This window comes from Arachis hypogaea, chromosome 2, assembly GCF_003086295.3.
Source record: "Arachis hypogaea cultivar Tifrunner chromosome 2, arahy.Tifrunner.gnm2.J5K5, whole genome shotgun sequence".
NCBI lineage: Eukaryota > Viridiplantae > Streptophyta > Magnoliopsida > Fabales > Fabaceae > Arachis > Arachis hypogaea.
The window spans coordinates 102405205-102424862 of record NC_092037.1 but is presented as its reverse complement, the minus strand read 5'-3'; the positions used below and the strand labels follow the sequence as shown (position 1 = coordinate 102424862).

The 19658-nt window shown below is 26.9% G+C and overlaps 3 protein-coding genes across 5 annotated transcripts; 1 reads left to right on the top strand and 2 right to left on the bottom strand.

The window, feature by feature from the left end:
- Positions 1 to 1843: 1843 nt before the first annotated feature.
- LOC112759512 (short-chain dehydrogenase reductase 3b-like) lies at positions 1844 to 2935 on the top strand. Its single transcript, XM_025808052.3, has one exon. The coding sequence runs from the start codon at positions 1917 to 1919 to the stop codon at positions 2730 to 2732; it is 816 nt and encodes a 271-aa protein (XP_025663837.1). The 5' UTR covers positions 1844 to 1916; the 3' UTR covers positions 2733 to 2935.
- LOC112759486 (carotene epsilon-monooxygenase, chloroplastic-like) lies at positions 2893 to 6991 on the bottom strand. 2 transcript variants are annotated; one of them, XM_025808050.3, is made up of 9 exons: positions 6318 to 6991; positions 5302 to 5598; positions 5015 to 5212; positions 4770 to 4871; positions 4208 to 4348; positions 3992 to 4099; positions 3626 to 3708; positions 3343 to 3505; positions 2893 to 3187 (listed from the first exon to the last, which is right to left on the bottom strand). In XM_025808050.3, exons 1-9 carry the CDS (start codon positions 6801 to 6803, stop codon positions 3158 to 3160), a joined length of 1608 nt encoding a protein of 535 aa, XP_025663835.1. In that variant the 5' UTR covers positions 6804 to 6991; the 3' UTR covers positions 2893 to 3157. The 2 variants fall into 2 exon arrangements, with proteins under 2 accessions (XP_025663835.1, XP_025663834.1); XM_025808049.3 differs by having other exon boundaries at positions 3992 to 4117; positions 6318 to 6855.
- A 5458-nt stretch (positions 6992 to 12449) lies between these two features.
- LOC112759460 (probable 2-oxoglutarate-dependent dioxygenase SLC1) lies at positions 12450 to 17027 on the bottom strand. Of its 2 annotated transcripts, XM_025808048.2 has the most exons (6): positions 16892 to 17027; positions 16463 to 16616; positions 16276 to 16330; positions 15612 to 15859; positions 13706 to 14066; positions 12450 to 12899 (listed from the first exon to the last, which is right to left on the bottom strand). In XM_025808048.2, exons 2-6 carry the CDS (start codon positions 16609 to 16611, stop codon positions 12639 to 12641), a joined length of 1074 nt encoding a protein of 357 aa, XP_025663833.1. In that variant the 5' UTR covers positions 16612 to 16616; positions 16892 to 17027; the 3' UTR covers positions 12450 to 12638. The 2 variants fall into 2 exon arrangements, with proteins under 2 accessions (XP_025663833.1, XP_025663832.1); XM_025808047.2 differs by having other exon boundaries at positions 16276 to 16616.
- Between the last annotated feature and the right edge of the window lie 2631 nt (positions 17028 to 19658).

The window sequence follows — 19658 nt, the reverse complement described above, 5'->3', positions numbered from 1 at the left end:
TAAACTTTAAATTGAATTGAAATTAAATATTAAAATGACAAATTTTATATTTAATCTCAAATTATTATTTATAATATATATACAATTGTACAAATATTAATGTGATATTTTGTAGAATATAAAACAAACTAAAATTAAAATGAAATTTAATATTGGAGATTCTCTTAGTATAATAAACAAATTTAATTAACATGTGTTTTAATAATGGATTATTATTAATAGAAAATTTTAAATATTTTATTTTAATAAATACATAACTATATTAGAAATTTAAATTTTGCGAAAATGGCACTCAATATATTGGATTCTAAATAATATTTTTTTTATCCCTCTTTTACAAGAATTAAATAAAATACATTTTATTTCATTTGACAAAAATAATCTTCCATAATGACTAATTAGTAATAATTATTTAGTTTTCAAATAATAATAATAAATATGTATTCTTATTATCGTAAGAAATTTTATTTTTTAATATGTTATAACATAAAACAAAATATTTTAATTAACTTGTTACAAACGATATTCAATTTAAATTTTTGTATGTATGATTAATGAAAAAACATTAAAAATAAATAAAATTTGTTACTTTAAGAATAAATATATATTTCATGTTATTATTAATTACTATTATTATATAATATAAAATATTCTAACTTGTTCTAAAAATACTTAATTTGTTTTTTTTATATATTTCATGATTAATGATAAAATATTAAAAATAACTAAAAAATATATTTATATACTATTAATACTATTACAATAATATTAATGATAAGATGAAATATGTATTTATTATTAATGTTTAAGAGTTTTATTTATTTATAATTTTTTATTATAATCATAAAATATATAAAAAAAAGTAAATTTAATATTTTGGTAACAAGGCAAAATATTAAAAAATATCATTTATTACAATAGTATATATATATATATATATATATATATATATATATATATATATATATATATATATATATAATTATTGAAGAGTATTTTAATCAAATAGGGTAAAGTTTATATATTTAACTCTTATAGAGGAAGAAAGTGTATATTTTAAAATAGAGACATAGGAAGTATCATTTAAGTTTGATTTGATAAAACTTTTAAAAAAAAGTACTTCTACTTTTGGTGTTTGATAAATAAAAAAATGTGTTTATACTTGTTTAAAATTAAGAATGCTTTTGAAGCACATAAAGTAAAAAAAATTAAAATTAGTTTGTATTTATTAAAATTAAAAATATATAATATAATTTTATATATTAATAAATATCTAATTTTATTTTTATATTTGTATTTATTTATGGTCTATTTGAATTTTAAAAAATATTTTATCAAATACAATTGTTGCTGTTTATATTTATTGAAAGTCATTTTTAGTTTAACTAGTGTTAGTATGCTTAGCGTCAGAATATAATTTGTTGTAGAATTAGAATTATTGATTATTGATAATTGACTCACTGAAATATAAAAAAGAATCATAATAATAATAATTACTAAAAATATATGAATTAGAATTTTAGAATTATTGATAAAATTTTAATATAAATAATTATTAAATATTAATTTATGTATGATTCATTACATAATACTTTCTTAAAAAATAGTTGAAAAGAAAAACGTATACAAACAGTTATCAGAACAATATGTTAGTATACTTAATGTCAGAATACAACCCGTTATAAAATAATATAATAATAATTTATTAAATATAGATGCTATAATTTTTTTAAGTTATATTTCAAAACCATCTTTGATAAAGTATTTTCGGGAAGTAAAAGCTTATCAAGAGCATTAATATTTAATGGTGGTCAAGAGCATTAATTTCAATTAATAACCTTAGTGATTAAGAAAATAGTAAAAAGTTAGCAATTCATGGCTATATAGAGGGTTGCCATATAAAGGGTTGGTATGTAATGAGTTTTGTTGTTATATTTCCCATAAAATATATAGAGTCTGGTATGAATTTCAGGTTGGACGGCAAGGTTGCAATTGTGACCGGAGGAGCAAGTGGAATAGGAGCAGAAACAGCGAGGGTATTTGTGGAAAACGGTGCATTTGTAGTTATAGCAGATGTTAACGATGAACTGGGACATCAAGTAGCAAGTTTCATTGGCGTAGACAAGGTTAGTTACCGTCACTGCGACGTTAGAGACGAGAAACAAGTTGAAAAAACCGTTACTTTTGCCGTTAACAAATACGGAAGCTTGGACATCATGTTTAGCAACGCTGGAGTTGCTGGCGCTCTTTCCAGCATTCTTGATTTGGATTTGAAGGACTTTGACAACACACTAGCCGTGCATCTTCATGGAGCGGCCGCATGCATTAAACACGCGGCACGTGTCATGGTCGAAACAAAGACACGTGGCTCCATAATTTGCACGGCTAGCGTGGCTGCTATGGTTAGTAGCAATGCGGCTAGTCATGGATATACCACAGCCAAACATGGTCTTGTGGGTCTTGTGCGTTCGGCATGTGGTGAGCTTGGAGCTCATGGAATTAGGGTTAATTCGATTTCGCCTTATGTTGTGGCCACGCCTTTGGCGTGTAGAGAGCTTGGTATGGAGGCAAGTGAACTTGAAAGTGCTGGTGCTGTTGGTGCCAATTTGAAGGGGATTGTGTTGAAGCCAATTCATGTTGCTCAAACAGCTTTGTTTCTTGCTTCTCATCAATCTGCTTATATTAGTGGCCATAACTTAGTTGTTGATGGCGGTTTCTTAGCCCGCCGGTAATCTGGCGCGAGCGCCACTCTCAAAAAATAAAGGGTTTAACTATCCTGTGTCTTAAGAGCACATTTTAAAAGTATAATAATAAACTTTTTTTAAGTTTTCGATGTATTTAGTGCGTTTGAAAATGTAAAAAAGGTTCTCTTTTCAATAACTAAGAAATTAATTAAAATGAAGCAAATAAAAAGAGTACTTTTTTCACTTTTCAATTCAGTTTCTTTACAGCATTTAGAAATTATAATGAATGATTGAATTGTTGAAAAGAATTTCTATTGAATACATATTTGCTAGATATTTAGCATGTGCCTTTGTGCTAATCATCTAGGGGGGAAAATGAGGGGGAAAAAGAAACATCATAGGAGTATAATATGATGATTATTATTATTATTAAACAATTTCGTTAATTAAGAAATAGTTAATGTTAACCTTGTCTACCGTTTGCTCAGTTTCATGTACAAACCCTGCAGAAACAAAAAGAATATGTGTTTGGTTGTTAAGAAAATACTGGTATCAAAAACGGTTTTCAGCTATTAACTTTATATGAAGACAACTACATATGATTCTTTACCTTATTTTAAAGAATGTATGCATAGCGAGATTGTAATTAAAACCTTACATTTGTTGTATGTATTGTTGCTCCTGTGGTCATACTGATATTCTGATCAGGAACCAGCTCAAAGTTCATGTTCTGTAGAAAGATTGTAAGGGCAACTATGGCTTCCAATAATGCGAACTGGTCGCCGACGCATTTGCGAGGGCCTCCGCTGAATGGAATGAATCTGTCATATGTTTCGAGTCAAAGTCTAAGCTAGCGTGCACAACAAGTAACAGATGTAGCAAAAAGTGACAGTGACTGATAAAAAGAATTACTATTGTTGTTGCAATGATATGATGCAAACCTGAAATCCGTGTTCGTCTCATTCGGCACCGGCCCATCCATGTCGAATCGTTCTGGCAAAAACTCTTCAGCCCTGTCCCAAACCTTGCAAAATCATTTGTGGAATAGATCAAAATGGTGAATTTGAAAGTAGGCAAAAGCACTTGATTATGCAACACAGTGCATTAAGATTTAGGTAAAAACTCACATGTGACTATTTTCATGTGAAGTTGACAGTTGAAAACCGTTAGATGACAATTTAGTCAAACTTGTCAAATCATCTAACAGCTCTCAACTATCAACTTCACATAAAGACAACTACATGTGAGTTTTCACCTTTAAGATTAACATGTAGCAAAGTGAAAATGAAAGAAGAAAAAGAATATACCTCAGAAGAATGATGTATATTGTATACAGAAATCATAATATCTTGACCAGCATTGACTTTGTAAGAACCAGGAAGTTCATCAGGAACTTGAGCTCTTCTTATCAACACCTTCAGGATGAAAATTAGCTATATATTTATTCACAATTTTAGCCATCAATTTTCAATGTTATCAACCCAAGTTATTACAAAATCATTCTGAGAAGCATAGGAACCTACTGGAGGATGTGGATAGAGACGGAGTGACTCGATGATGCAGCGTGTCAAGAACTTAAGATCTTTAATATCTTCATAGGCGGGACGTCTTCCCTGTAAAACTCTGTCTACCTCTTCTTGTGCTTTTGCCAATGCAGAAGAATCCTGCGCAAAATGGAGGTCGGGGGACGAAAAACCATGGTGAAACTCTTATTTTTTCACTCAATGCTAGTAATCATATGGAAAAAGATTCTCTAAAGTGAGGAGAATTGTAAAGTAATAAAGTAAGGTTAATCACTATTGAATTTGTAACTTCTATCATGTGAGAGTCCTACCATCTTAATTCAAGGGTGATTAGACTTTCACTTTCTCACTTTAGCAACTTCCTCGCTTTAGAGGAGGTTGATCCATAATGATATGTCAAAATACATAAATAGAGACACAAAATATATGCAGCGAGCAACTCATTGATGCTGAGGTGAAATTGGAGGGAGGCTTACTAATCAATTCATAAAGTCGATTGCGAAAAAACGGAAATCTTATCTTCAAGAAAGAAGAAAAGGAGCAAAGAAAAGCAAATTTGTACCTTACTTAGAAGATAAAGGGTCCAGGTTAACACTGAACCAGTGGTCTCATGGCCAGCAACTAATAGTGACAAAAGATCATCCCGTAATTGCACACTCGAAACCTGCAACATAAGAACCATCAAGAAAAATAATCAACATAGAAAAGCTCTTCATACCAGAAAACAATTTTAAGATACAATTTACTTAGCTAAGCTATGATCAATCAATATCTCAGTTTATGTAATTTAGCATTAAGTAAATGAACCTCTTCTCTGCTGGCAAGCAAGAACCGGAGAATACTAGGATCGGTGTCATTCACATATTCTTCATCATCAATTCTTTCTCCCTCAGCTTCTACGATTTCTTTACACTTTTTAATAAGATCTTCGACTGTCGTCCTGATAATACTAACGGCCTTTTCAGCCTTTATTTGTCTGGGGATAATCTTGCAAAGAAAGTTAATCTGCAACAAAATAAGAAGAATGAAAAGTGGCATAACCAATACAGAAAGAAAACTCTCATCATGGATTGGCGAAATGAGAAAGAACTTGCCTTCCAATATGGCAAAAGATCAGTGGACCGAGCCTCTGCCTCTTTCAATGCAGTGTAAACAGCTTCGATAACAGGACTATCGGAATTCAGCGAATCGAAATTGTAGTTGAATACAGATAAACCGATAACATCAAGAGTCAACTGCGAAAACTTGTCCTCCATGTTAACTGCAGTTCCATTGAGTGCATCAGGTTGTAGCTTCTCCACTAATCTCTCAGCACATCTACAAAATACCCTATCGACTATAATCGACAAGTATCGCTTGTGAAGAGAAGGAACCACAGCCCTGCGCCTGGCCTAATACATTTCAGAAAACAGCTGTAATAAAGAGCTAGTTGCCTAAGAAAGTATACAAAATCATCACAAGCACAACCAGTACCAATCTAACCAAAAGAATACATGGTTTACACAACTAAGTGGTTGTTTTCGGGTTGGGCTCGTAGCAAAAATTTAAGTGAACCGGCAATAAAGTAAGCACAATACATTTTACATGAAAACACCCTTCCAAAGATGAATGTTAGCCTTCAAAGTTCAATCGACACTCTCCCTCCCCCTTTACTTTCCGGCCTCCACCGGCACTTGTACCCAACATTTTGTGCCTACCAAGGAATTAAAGCAACGACCTTCACTCAGACACAAGTTGATGGTTCAAGTGCAATGACTCTCCTAATTAGATTAACCAGGTTAATGGCTTAACTCCAATTTAAATCTAACTAGTGATAAAGAACTGGAATTCGTAGGACCACATAATCAAGCACTTCTATTCTAACTTATGAACTAGCATTACTTAAGCCTATTTCACCATAATCCATTGCCAACAAAGGCATTGCATCTCATTACTTCAAATTAACAAGTTTCTAAACTTGAAAGCACAAACAAAGCACACAAATTGGTATAACCCCACAAAAGATTCCTATTCTCAAAAATCCAAATCAACCTTATAAACACATAAACACCTTCAAAATTGAAAATTGAAAACATGCTCATAAGAAATTCAGTGAAGAAGGAAACATTACTGTCCAGAGAGGGCCTTCAGCTATGGCAAAACCAGAACCAAAGAGAAACTCAGAAACCTCAGCAACAAGACCCTTAGCATATTTGCCATAGTTCTTGAGCACATGCTTGGCAATGGCAGGGTCACTAACAACAACAAAGTTCCTAGGCCCAGCAGCCAAACGGTAAATGGGTCCATTCTCTTTCATCCACTTGAAGAGAGGCAAGAATAATGCACCACCAAGAAGGTCAGAAACATCATCAAGCTTTGCACTTGCTATGGGGATTCCAGAATCATCATCTTTTCCATTCGTGAGGGACCTTGAGAGTGATGTGAGCCAATCTGGACTCACCCATGAACTTGTTTTGGTGTTGGTGGTGTTCTTGTCAATGGAGGATTTGACTGAGAAGCGCTGAGGGAGTGATGGTTTTGGTGGGTTGAGTTTTGTGTGAGGAGGGAAGAGAGAGAAAGATGAGAGAGAAAGTAAGGAAGAAGAAGAACAAGGCATTGTTTGTGTTAAGATGATGAAAATCTTTGTTGGATTTTCATGTTTCCATTGAATAGAAATTATTATATAATATTATAATAAGCATTTTTATCCATTTTTTTTACTCTCTATAAAAAATGTTAAATAAATTTTACTTTAAGAATATAAAAAAAAAGAAGAAACATATTCACTAAAATGAGGTTAAGGACAATACATTTATCTTCTATTTTTTCTTTATTTAATGGTTGGAAATTTGTACATGAAAAGATTTTGACATTTTTAAATTAATTAATCCTATTAAAATGGGAAATTAATCATTATATTTAACAAAAAAATATAAAAAAATTAACTATAACTAATCGAGTAATCGATTCATAGTTTAATTAAATTTTGTAAAATTTAAATTTTATTTTTTATATAGAATAATTTATTGTCTAACTAACAATAAATTCTTAAATGCAACCTAATTAACTTTTAGGAGGGGGAGGGAAAATGGAAATGGAAATTGGAAAATATCTCCTAATAATTATGATAAAACAAAAATCTATTTTGGAACTATTATTATTTTTTTTTCTTTTTTTTTTGGTCATATCATTATTTTTCTTTTATCAATTCCTCTCGTTTTTGTCTTAATATTGGGCTGATCTTGTATCATTTCTTGGGGATTGGGCCTATGATTTGGTAATTTCAGAAATCAAGGCCCAAACAATTAACAGAAAACTAATCAGATCTTCAGAAGGAAAAACCTTTCTCTAAATAAACCATATCTAGTAACCCAAAAACAAAAATAAAACTACCTTTGATTTACAATTGAAAATTTAAAGTCCAAAAAAAAAAAAACTTGTAAAAATTTAGAGAAAATTTTCAAACCAATATGTTTGTTATCTTACATTTCAATGTTATATTTAATAAATTTTCCACCTTTATCCTTCATACGGATGTTATTTAAGGTTAAAACAGTCATAGGAGCTTAACACCTTAACTTGCTTTTGCTGTGTGTATTTCATGATTTATTTAATCAACCAACTATGAATATATTTTGAGTAGGGATGATCAAATTCTAAAAAGTATACGTGGATATGTGTCATTGATCTATATTTTAAGCATATGGTGGGACTTAACTATTTATGGATTAATTAAATTGACAACCACCGAAACGAAAAAAAAAAATTGGCAAAAGGTGTTGAGCATTAAAACATAGTAAAAGAATGATTGAGAAAGGAAAAAATAATATCACTTTAAATAATATATCTGTTATTTTGCAAAGTTTAATGTGATAATATTAATTGAACTTTTTTTCTTTAATTTTATTCTGAAGACATTGTTAAACACATTCTATAATGAAATATTTAGATCACAATTTTATTATTAAATAAAGTTATTGTTGTAAATATTTTTATATTTTATTTTTATGTCATTAATAATTTTTTAAATCAATAAAAAAATACATAAATACTATAAGAAACATTGTTAAAATATCGATAACAAACCGTCGAAAAATATCGACGAAAGAGATAGTTATCGATTTATTGCATCGAAAAATACGTTTTTTAATATAGTAAAAGCAACACCAAATATATAAATCAAGAAAAGCAAATTAAAATAATCCTTTCTACAAGTAGTGAAAGTTATATACATACACCAAACAATCTAACCAAAAAATAATTGTGACTTCTAATAAATAATATTGATTTTAGACCTAGAATCTAAAGGATCACATCGGTTAAAAACTAAAACATTAAAACGAAACATATTTTATAAAGACATAAATATTTTTCTTTTGTAAATATCTTTTGTTAGAATATAATTAAGATCAATTAGTATTATTTAGTATATCTGAATATTTATTATAGGAGATTACATATTTATTATTACGATTCTTTTAGTACCTATAAATATCTTTTGATATTGTATCATTTCAGATAACTTGAATACACTCAATAATACACAAATCCTTTTTTCAGCATAGTATCTTGTTTTCTAACATCTTTTTAATGAATGAAATAATTTTTGTCCTCCATCAATAACAAAATTATAAGACTTGAAATATCAAAGCTGGCAATATTCTTAAGTGGATGAATTGGACTGTTACATATAAAATCCATATTTACAATTATATTTAATATGAACACATGGCAAAGACCAAAAATAAAAAGTATGAACACATGGCATGTTTTGTGTATATTTGGCGTAGAAACTACTTTTTAGTCAAGTGATACCAAAGACCTAAATATGGGTGGCTTCTTGAGTCAAAGTCAATCCAAAAAAAGTCAAGGTATGCGCACACAACACTTTTTTGGCTACTAAATATGGATTTACCAAGTAAACCAAGACTTGAGAATAGGGCAAAGTTAATTAAAATATTGGACTTATTGTAAAGTTGTTTAAAAAAAATTAAGCACGTTGTATTAATAAGTTTATCAAAATCTTAATTTGACATTAGCTTATTGATTTATCAATAATCATCAATAGACATCAACTTTTAAGTTTAGCATTATTATTCTTCAACAAAAATTTAGATACAATCAATTTTACATAAAATTAATAGTTAATAATTGTTAAATAATTTAATAAGTTAACTAAACTGTCATCTAACGACTCTCAATTATTAATTTCAGACGAAGTTAACTGCACCTGAATTTTTACCTTATTCTTTTACTCATATATAAGTTTTTTGTGTGCTTTTTTCCATTATCATCATAATTATTACTATTCATTGGTTTTATTTATTTATTTATTTATTTATTTTATTGTTGTATGAAATCTAATGACTTTGCGACACAAGAATCAACAAAATGCATGGCCCCATTAAAATCAAGAAAGAAAATCGGACGAATTATTTGACTGCTTTGTGAAGCCATGCATACAATCTAGAATGCCAAACTTTGTGGAATTAGAAAATTAAAAGAAAGTCATAACTTTTGACAAGAAAAATAGAAAAAGACTGTAAACTATTAGTTAGAATATAAAATTATATAAATCACTTATTACTTATCAGTACACGTAAGGTTTGAAAAACTTACAAAAGATAAGATATCAAACAAGCTAAACATATATATATGACGAATTCTGTTAATTATATAAAATAATGATGATATTTAGGGTTTGCATGTATTTTAATTTTACACGCATATAGATATAGTTAACGCTTTCCTCTTTTGGTCTCATTTTTATTTCAAAAAATAAAAAAAGAATTGACAGATATTACTTGAATAAGATTGTGAATTATCTTAGGGTTTTTTTCTTAAAGAAAAGACAAATATATATTAATTAATTGATCATAAGTTTGTTCATATCTTATTAATAATTTACGTTCACATTTTTTGAATGTCATTTTTCTAGGGGAAGGTCAAATCATCAATCCGGGAAAATTTCAAAATAATAATTGATTATCTTATTCTTAATTGGTGTACTAAAAGACACAGTAATTAAATTATTTTAAGATGGAAAATTATTTCCATATCTATGCATATATAGGGTTGTTTAATTTATTTGATCACTTGATAAACCAAAAAACAATAAATGTGTTTAATTTTTACAGAGCAATATACTAATAAATTAAATATTTAATTACTTTGTCAGTTTCTATAGTTTTATTGAATTTTTAATTAGGTCATTATACTTTTTTTTTTCTTTTTGATTGAGTTCCTATACCATATCAGATTTTGTAATTAAGTCCCTACTGTAACAAAAATGATAGAATTAATAGAATATTCCGTTAAACAAATTGAATATGCCTAACACTTTATAAAATATTCAGTATAATTTAATATAATATTCCGTTAATTTTAACATTTTGGTCATGGTAGAAATTTACTTACAAAATCTGATATAGTATAGGGACTTAATTAAAAAAAAAGTATAAAGACCTAATTAAAATTTCGATAAAATTATAAGAACGGAGAGAATAATAATTAAACTTAAATTAAATTAATTATTCAATTCAACCGTATATTCTTTGTACGTACTACATACATACTTGTAAGGAAGATCAAAAGTAGCAAATGGATATTTATTTTTATGCTTTATTTATTAATTACTATACAAATTATTATTTCTTTGGTGCCACCATATATTATTCGGTTTGACAGTGCGAATATGAAGGATATCTTGCACTTGCAGGATATAATATTTAATTACTAATTTTATTTATTTATTTTGCGGCTCCAATAGTACAAACCATGCATGTATTGAATTATATGCTTTACATTTAATATATAGTTATTAGTTAATTAGTTGGATCACAATAATGTTCTTTCACGAGTGTATATATAAAAAATAGGGCCTGTATATATAGGGTTCCCATGTAGGCATCAAGCATCACGAGCCTGATGATAAAATAAATAAATAAAATCGAGTTTAATATAATGAATGTGTATTTATATAACTCAACAACCTAAACAGTATTTAATTTGATATTTGTATGGATTTTTTTTTTTTTACAATGATATATAATATGTGGAACGAAGTTATTAGGCTCAATAATAATGATGATGATAAATATAAAAAATAATATGTCAGGGAGTCAACAACTATAATCAGATAATTTCAATCAATAAACAAACAAATTTATACTATGGGAAACACAAATTAGTGTCAGATTTAACGTTGATATTTTATGTAAATTCAATGAAAAATATCGTTATTAACGTCGAATTTATAGGATTTGACGGAAAAATATTTCAATATTAATGTCGGATTTTTCTGATGCAAAAAGTTTTTATTTTGACAAATTATATTATCGAAAATAAATTTACCTCATTATCATCGGATAATTAGACGATAATTAAAAAATATTTTAAAAAAATTATACCTGTTTAAATATATATATATATATATATATATATATATATATATATTCATAATTCTGGGTTCAGAATTTATTTTTAAATCACTATTAGACAAATAAAAAATTTAATAGTATTTTATATTAAAATAATAAACTAATTAAAATGTCAACAATACAAATTAGAGTGTACAAAATAAAAAACGCATTACACAATAGAACAATTAAAGTGTATTATAGGTCTATATAATTATTTGCATCGTTTTTTTTTCTACAGTCATATATCCTCTTACAGTATCAGTGATTTTAAAATATTAATCAAAACGTCACATTTAAGTTAATATAGAAATAATCCAACAGTAATTATTTTACCAATTTTTTAAATATTTTTATCATTAGATTGCCAATTTAAAAAACAATTTACGTCTAATTTAGCGACGGTTTATAAAATTCAAAAAAAAAATTTTAATTTTACATTTTATCCATTATTAGTAGACATTTTCATAATAAATCAGCTATTAACATTTTTCTCTTACTATTTTTCTCAAATTAAAGATTATTCTTAGATGTTGTAATTAGGTAAAGAAACATATTCTAGATCAAAACTACAAACATTATATAAGCAAAATAACTCACATTAATAGACATATAATTATTGTTGACAAACAACAAAAACTTACTGAAGAAGCTAAGCAAAGTAGTTATAATAATGTACTCATGAATTAATTAACTATATATATATTTTATATATAATTCTGATCCGACCGACCTCACAATGAAATTGTAACAAAATTTCTGAATTTCTAACAATATTTCTAACAAGATAAAAATATTGCAGAAAAAGTAAGCTAAAAGTCTCTGTGACAAGTGGTCCTACCATGTTGAATCATTGATGATTGATTAATATGTTATATTATATGATAAAAATAACAAAAATTTCTCTTCCTCCAAAAATCTAACCATCACCAATTATTGTACGTGCATGTAGGGCACATCTATATATGGCACTTCATTTCAATAATTAATTAATAATGATGCATCTTTTTTTTTTTCCTTCTATAGTTGATTAATTAATGAGAAGTGAAGGAAGTCAATTTCCTAGAGTGAAGGAAATCCTTTCCCTTGGGCTCTCGTGAGGAAACATAAGCAAGAAATGTATGAAAATCAGTGTCTTTGTAACGCTTTGGATTAGCGTCATTAATGAGTTTTAGCGACGGTTTCACAGTGCAATTGAATGGAAGGCTATGCAATGATGCCACTGAAGTTCTACTCTTTCTTGCATTCACCAATACCCTATGTAACACGCTCTTGTATATCCCATTGCTAAATATCTGATCATAAATAAATAAATAGGATCAGCAACCAAATTTAATTTAGGATATATATAATAATTAAAATATCAATTTTAACTCTTCAATTTTTTAATATTATGATTTTAAATAAATAAAATTATTTTTTTAATTACTAGGTCAGATAATTTTATGATTTAAATATTATTATCATTACATATTTTAAGTAAAATCTCTTTTTTCTATACCTTAATCAAAATGGTTGTCATTTAAAGAAATGATAAATAAACTTTTTACATTATTATCAATATAATGCATAAAAAAAGATTTAATTACTTTTTCAGTTCGTATAATTTTACCGAATTTTTAATTAGGTCCCTATATTATATCAAATTTTATAAGTAAGTCTCTACCGTGACAAAAACGTTGAAATTAACAGAATATTCTGTTAAATTATATAGAATATTCAGTAAAATATTACTCATATGCATATTCGGTTTGTTTAATGGAATATTCTGTTAATTTCATCATTTTTGTTACAGTAAGGACTCAATTACAAAATCTGATATAGTATAAGGACTCAATTGAAAAGAAAGAAAAAAAAAGTATAAAGACTTAATTGAAAATTCAGTAAAACTATAGAGACTGACATAGTAATTAAATCTTAAAAAAATAAATTCATAAATATTTTTTCTTTCTCTTTTAGAATTTTCTATTTATTAAAAACTTTATTAATTGAATGAAGTAACGAGTCTTACATTATATCCTTATTTTAAATTGTTACTATTATTGTTGATGTAAAATATAAGCTAATAATAATTAAGGGTGATTATGAAATAATTAATTACCTCTAAGTGGTCACCAACATTGACAACAAAGGCATTGGAAATGGGTTTAACAGTGAGCCAGTTTCCTTGAAATTGAATTTGCAAACCCTCAACCTCTTCATCTTGAAGTAGCAATGTTAGAAGCCCATAATCTGAGTGAGGTGGCATTCCAAGTGTCAAATCTGGCTCAGGACATGGAGGGTACAAATTTGCCACCATCATTTGGCTCCCACCTTCTTCCAACTTCTTCATAATATTATTATTATTATCATCTTCATCTTCATCTTCTTCTTCTTCTTTGATCCCTAAACTCTCCAAAATTGCTTCCATTAACTTTAAAAACAAGTTATTGGTTTCTTCTGCGTAGGTAGCCGCCACTTCCCTTCATTTCATTTAAAAACAACATTAAAAAAAAAAAACAGTATTATAGGTCAGCAAATTTTATTATTTTTTACTAATACTTAACTAAATAATAATATTTTTATACATATATATATATATATATATATATATATATATATATAATACATTAGTATATAAAAATATCATACTGGCTAACACTGATTAAAATTGATAAAAAAATATTAACTCCTTAATTTTTTTGAAAAAGAAAAATATTTAGTATATTTAATTATGTTACAAATTTTAATTTTATATAAATATTAGAATATAATTAGAATCAATTATGATCAATTAGTATTATTTAGTATATCTGAATATTTATTATAGAAGATTACGTCTTTATTATTATAATTCTAACATCCCTCCTCAAACTCAAGTGATAACTTGAGTTTGAAACCTTTAAAATAACTAAATAAAAAAAAATGCAAAAACTACGATTATTTCACCACAAGAAAATAATCTATTCTATTCAAGGAGGATACCGTGGCTCTGATACCATGTTAGAAATAAGATACTAAACTGGAGAAATGATTTGTGTGTCTATTCAAATTGTGTGATCAAGTTGTCTAATCAAATTATTTAAAATGATACAATATAAAAAGATATTTATAAGTATTAAGAAAATAAATCAATTTTTAAATAAAAAATTAGTCAAAAAATCAAAATTTACAAAACACGCCATATACTTGTGAACAAAACCCTAGCTAATAAATTATTAAATAACAACCTAAAAGAATAGGGTAAAGTACTAGTTAAACTTGTCCTTATTATGCAATAGTAGTGTAGATGCTGCTATATGAATAATTAAATATAGAGGTTATACACTAGAGCAAGAAATGATGGAGCCATTTATATTGTCGACCATGTATTGAGAAATGTGCGTCCAATCAAATTAGAAAGTAGAAACTAAACCAATGGTGGACACCCTCTAATTATATTAAGACCTATTTTGATTTAAAATATTATTGTGCACGTAGGGATAAAGGAGAAAGAGAGAAAGTGGGAGTGTGCTGGAATTTGATTAATCAAAACAAAAGAATAATTTGTTTAATTTTCTTAACTAAGTCTTTTTTTATTTAATGAATTCGGCTACATGAAATAAATAAGATCATTTAATTTTGAGTGTTTTATGATATTATATATATATATTCACACTACTTAGAATTAGCAATGTTAATAAGATGGTGAGAAAAAATTAGTTAGAATACGCTTTAGATATATTTATAAAAAGAATAGATATATGGATCAACTTTTAATTAATTAGTCAAATTATAAAATTATTTTTTAATTTAATATTTATAGTTTAAATTTTAAATAAAAAATAATTTTAAAAAGTTAGCCGATATTATGTGAAAAAAATTAACTCTCTAATTAAATTGTTTATTGTTTTGTAATGTGGTTAATAATTAAGTAAGACTTGTTAAGAAATTAAAGTAGCTACTAATTAAGTTTATTTTTAAGTAATTTGTGTAATAATAATTAAATAAAAAGCATATAATAATAATAATGAAGAAGAATGAAGTACCTAAGGTCCATAGGGGATTGAGGCCAATGAGGAAGGTAATGAGACAAAGGATGGCAAAGAAGCTTCAAGAAATCTCTCCAACAAAAGACAGAGTCTTTGTTTTGGCTGAAGCTTGTTCCATACCTAACAGCAGCTTTCATGTCACTTGTCATATGCTTTGCTCTTTCCTCATATGCTTGGTTGAAGAATCTTCCCATCACATCCTTCATCTTCCTTATAACTTCCTCTGAGATCCCATGATTCACCAACTGCACCAATTTTGTTCCAACATGCAACCAAATTCAACTTTATTTAATGAATTTCGGTCCAGTCATTATATATTTATGTATATTTCTTGTATCTCGTCTAATAAAAAAGTATGTATTTTTTAATGGTCGAAAAAAAAATTTAAATATGCTATTATAATACGTCATTTACGTTGATTTTTAATTTAGGGTTTGAAACTTAAGATTAATATCGATATATTTAAAATGATTTATTACTGTAAGTTTTTTACTTACCATAAAAATTATAATATATAATATTAATATATTAGAAATTGAGAACGTAACAACTAACCCTAACAATAACTTTGTTAAAAATATTGTATGTCGATCATAAATAATTAAAAATAACAGTATCGTCTATGTATCAAATTTAAACTCAGTTATCGAATCATACTGACCTGAAAAAATCCGTAATGTTGACAAGCATGGGCTAATGATTGAAGAGCTTGAGGCCTATTTGGACCAATCAATTCGAAAAAATCAATGATTGGCAACTCAATTTTTGGATTTCCAACAAAATTTGAATCATCATCTTGTTCTTCACTCGTAGTGATGATTGGTCTGTCAGAAGCTGGAAGTATGTACCTTTGAGGCAGTGTGTGGATTCTTCCATTCTCAACAAGCTGCTTCACTCCCTTTTGATATTGATGATGATAAACTTCTCTCTCATCATTATCTTCATAACTCTCTTCACTTTTCATCACCATTGCAGGGGACATATGTGCTACTAGCATATAACCTATAAATTGAAGTTAATTAGTTAATTAATTAACTAATTAATTATTAAGAACATAATGCATGTTCATATACATAATTAACAAATAAAAAAAGAAAAAAATTCAATTTTTTATATATTAATATACAATCATCACATAATAATTGAACAGTAATTTTAAACTGTTGCAAATAGACAGTTTAAACCGTCGCAAAAACTAATTTTTATGCTGTGCTAGTTATATAATTCTAACATATCTATGTTATTGAAATTCAAAACTACTAGAATTTTTCACATACCTCAATAAGTTGTAAAGACAAAAATAAAAAAACAAAATTGATGAAATTTTGGAAATTGGATAGTGTGATGATGAATGTGGTGTTGGTGTTCATGGTATATATAGGGAAGGGAGGAAGAGAATATAAATGATGAATAGTAAGAGGTTTTGAGAAACCAGGTTCAGGGCTTTGTAAACAAGGGAAGACAATTTCTATATTCCGAAATTTCCAATTAACAATTCCGTTGACTAAAAAGTTTCAGTCATACCACGAGTACTAATATGTAGTAGTAGGGTCACAGACAGATACTATTTCATGCCTCTTATATATAATTTATTTATAAATTCATTTAATTTAATTAATAATTATATCCATCTCTATATATTTATATATTTATTTATTTATTTGTCCCTTTCCTACCATCTATCTACACCTATTTGTTTTAACAAAAATTTAGGTGGGTTTAGAACTAATCATTTGGAATAATAATAAATTAATAATAATATATAGAGAATATATATCCCATTTTATGTATAGAGCTATTTATGGATTAATAACTATTAATTAATTTAGAATCTACAATTTTATAGGATATCTATTTAAATATTTCTCATCATGTGAGTTAACTCACATTCAAATAATATGACTTACACGGATATATTATATATATCGTTTAATTATTTTGTTGGTCCCTATAATTTTACGAAATTTTTAATTAGTTTTTTGTACTTTTTTTTAATTGAGTTATTGCACTAAAATATTTTTTTAATTGAGTCCTTATATTTTTTTCTTTTTATTTAGGTCCCTGCACTATTTTTTTTTTGGTTAGGTCTCTATAAAATTAAGCCAATTACTGTTAAGAATGACCTAATTAAAAAAAAAATAGTATAAAGACTTAATTAAAAAAAATATAAAGACTTAATTGAAAATTTTGTAAAACTATAAATACCAACAGAATAATTAAACCTATATATATTTATAATAATATTTTAATCTATTGATAGTTACATATGATAAAAGTCTAAAACACCAGCGTATATATTAAATGGTATTTGTGGGAATTGCATATAATTATTATCATAATAATAATTGTGACTATTTGTTTATTATTTATCTACCGCTGACTTTATACATGTATCATTATATGTTTCAATAAGTAGCTAGAGAAGCTTGTAGGATCCTTCATAATATTTAATTAATTTTATTTGAATTCATAAATAAATATATATAATGATTTTCACTTTTGATGGCTTTCAACAACTGTATATGTTGTATGTCTGCCATGTTTGAATCCTTTTCAGCTCAAAAAGAAAAACACCCACATTCTTAAGTAATCTCATGTCTTTCATTTTAATTAGCAGCCCTGGGAGGAAGTTCTTGATGGCTTTTAACCTTCCCACTTTAATTAGTTTATTTAATATTTTCTTATTAATAATGTGGATGTGAATTCAATTATTTATATCTTTACCAACATGTCCTCCAATAAAACAGACTAATAATTAATCTGTCATAAATTTGAATTTTATTTAATAATGTTACTGTGTATATATATAATAGAACTTAAATTTTTAACATTTTATTAGACAAAATTTGAATGATTTATATTGTTGGCATAATAAATATGATCAACCCAACCATGCAAAATTTTGTCATAAAATTTAAATTTTGATGTGTCACGACCAAATTAAATTAGAGCTAACTGTGGTGACCACTTAGACAATAATCTAGTTTAGATTTTGTTATGTCAATATTTTTCATTAATTATGTGATGAAAAAAGTTTTAGGTATCATACTTCTTTTTTAACAAACTTAAGAAAATATTAATTAGTTTAGTGGCTTCCAATGACAATGTACTTGAAAAATAAATCATTGAGTATATATGAGAACACTATTAATAATTGATAGGTAATTACTTTTTTTTTTACTTAACAAATTGTTTCTACATAAATCCAACAATTAAGAATTCAAGAAGCGTTTTGTCTCGACCTAAACCTAATATCTTGACCTAATAAGCCTTAAGACAACACCAATTGAAAGCAGCTGAGGCTTAGACCCAGTGGCAGAATTTATTGCCTTACAAAGAGTTACACAATTAACTATAAATCCATTAAATATCAATTGAAGTAATATTTATTATAGAATTAATTAGTGTATATATCCGTACGATTGCATACAAAATATTTAATTTTTTATATTTAAAGTATATTTAATAAAAAATATTATTTGATATATTTAACTTTAAATTAAGTTTATATATTTTTTCCCGTTTATGCCAAATTGCCAATACTAAATAAAACAACATAACAAAGAAATTTACAAAAAATTTATATTAATTAAAAGGAAAAAATATAGTAGGCAATAAATCAATATTTTAATTTTTATAAAAAAAATATGCGTACATTTTTTTTTAAAAAAATCTAAAACTTTAATTTATATCTCCAACATTGATCATTGTACATTCATAGGTCGTAGCTCTGATTCTGTATCAAATAAAATTTTAATTTAAACTTTAATCTCTATTAGTATTTTCACATTTAATCAAGTGATTTTCAAGTCTCCTAACCTATGGTTGTGTACTATTGTATAAGTTATTTGATTGATCTATATTCTTAAATAATATTACCGGAACACCAATAATCTTAAGTGTGAGCTTATGAGGTTGAAGACCATAAAAATTAAGAGCATTTAATACTTCTAGACAAAAAAAATTTCATGTGACTTTTTATATTATCTTTTTTAACACAAAAATTGTCTAAACTAAGATAGACTTTTTCATCACCAAGAACAA

Coding starts and splice junctions, on each gene's coding strand:
- LOC112759512 (XM_025808052.3), top strand. CDS start 1,917: ATGAGTTTTGTTGTTATATTTCCCATAAAATATATAGAGTCTGGTATG.
- LOC112759486 (XM_025808049.3), bottom strand. CDS start 6,803: ATGCCTTGTTCTTCTTCTTCCTTACTTTCTCTCTCATCTTTCTCTCTC. Junction 4,349..4,769: donor CCCTTTATCTTCTAAGTAAG/GTACAAATTTGC, acceptor CATTTTGCGCAG/GATTCTTCTGCATTGGCAAA. Junction 3,506..3,625: donor GAGACGAACACGGATTTCAG/GTTTGCATCATA, acceptor AACATATGACAG/ATTCATTCCATTCAGCGGAG.
- LOC112759460 (XM_025808047.2), bottom strand. CDS start 16,611: ATGCTAGTAGCACATATGTCCCCTGCAATGGTGATGAAAAGTGAAGAG. Junction 15,860..16,275: donor AACATTACGGATTTTTTCAG/GTCAGTATGATT, acceptor AAATTGGTGCAG/TTGGTGAATCATGGGATCTC. Junction 12,900..13,705: donor ATGTTGGTGACCACTTAGAG/GTAATTAATTAT, acceptor ATTTATGATCAG/ATATTTAGCAATGGGATATA.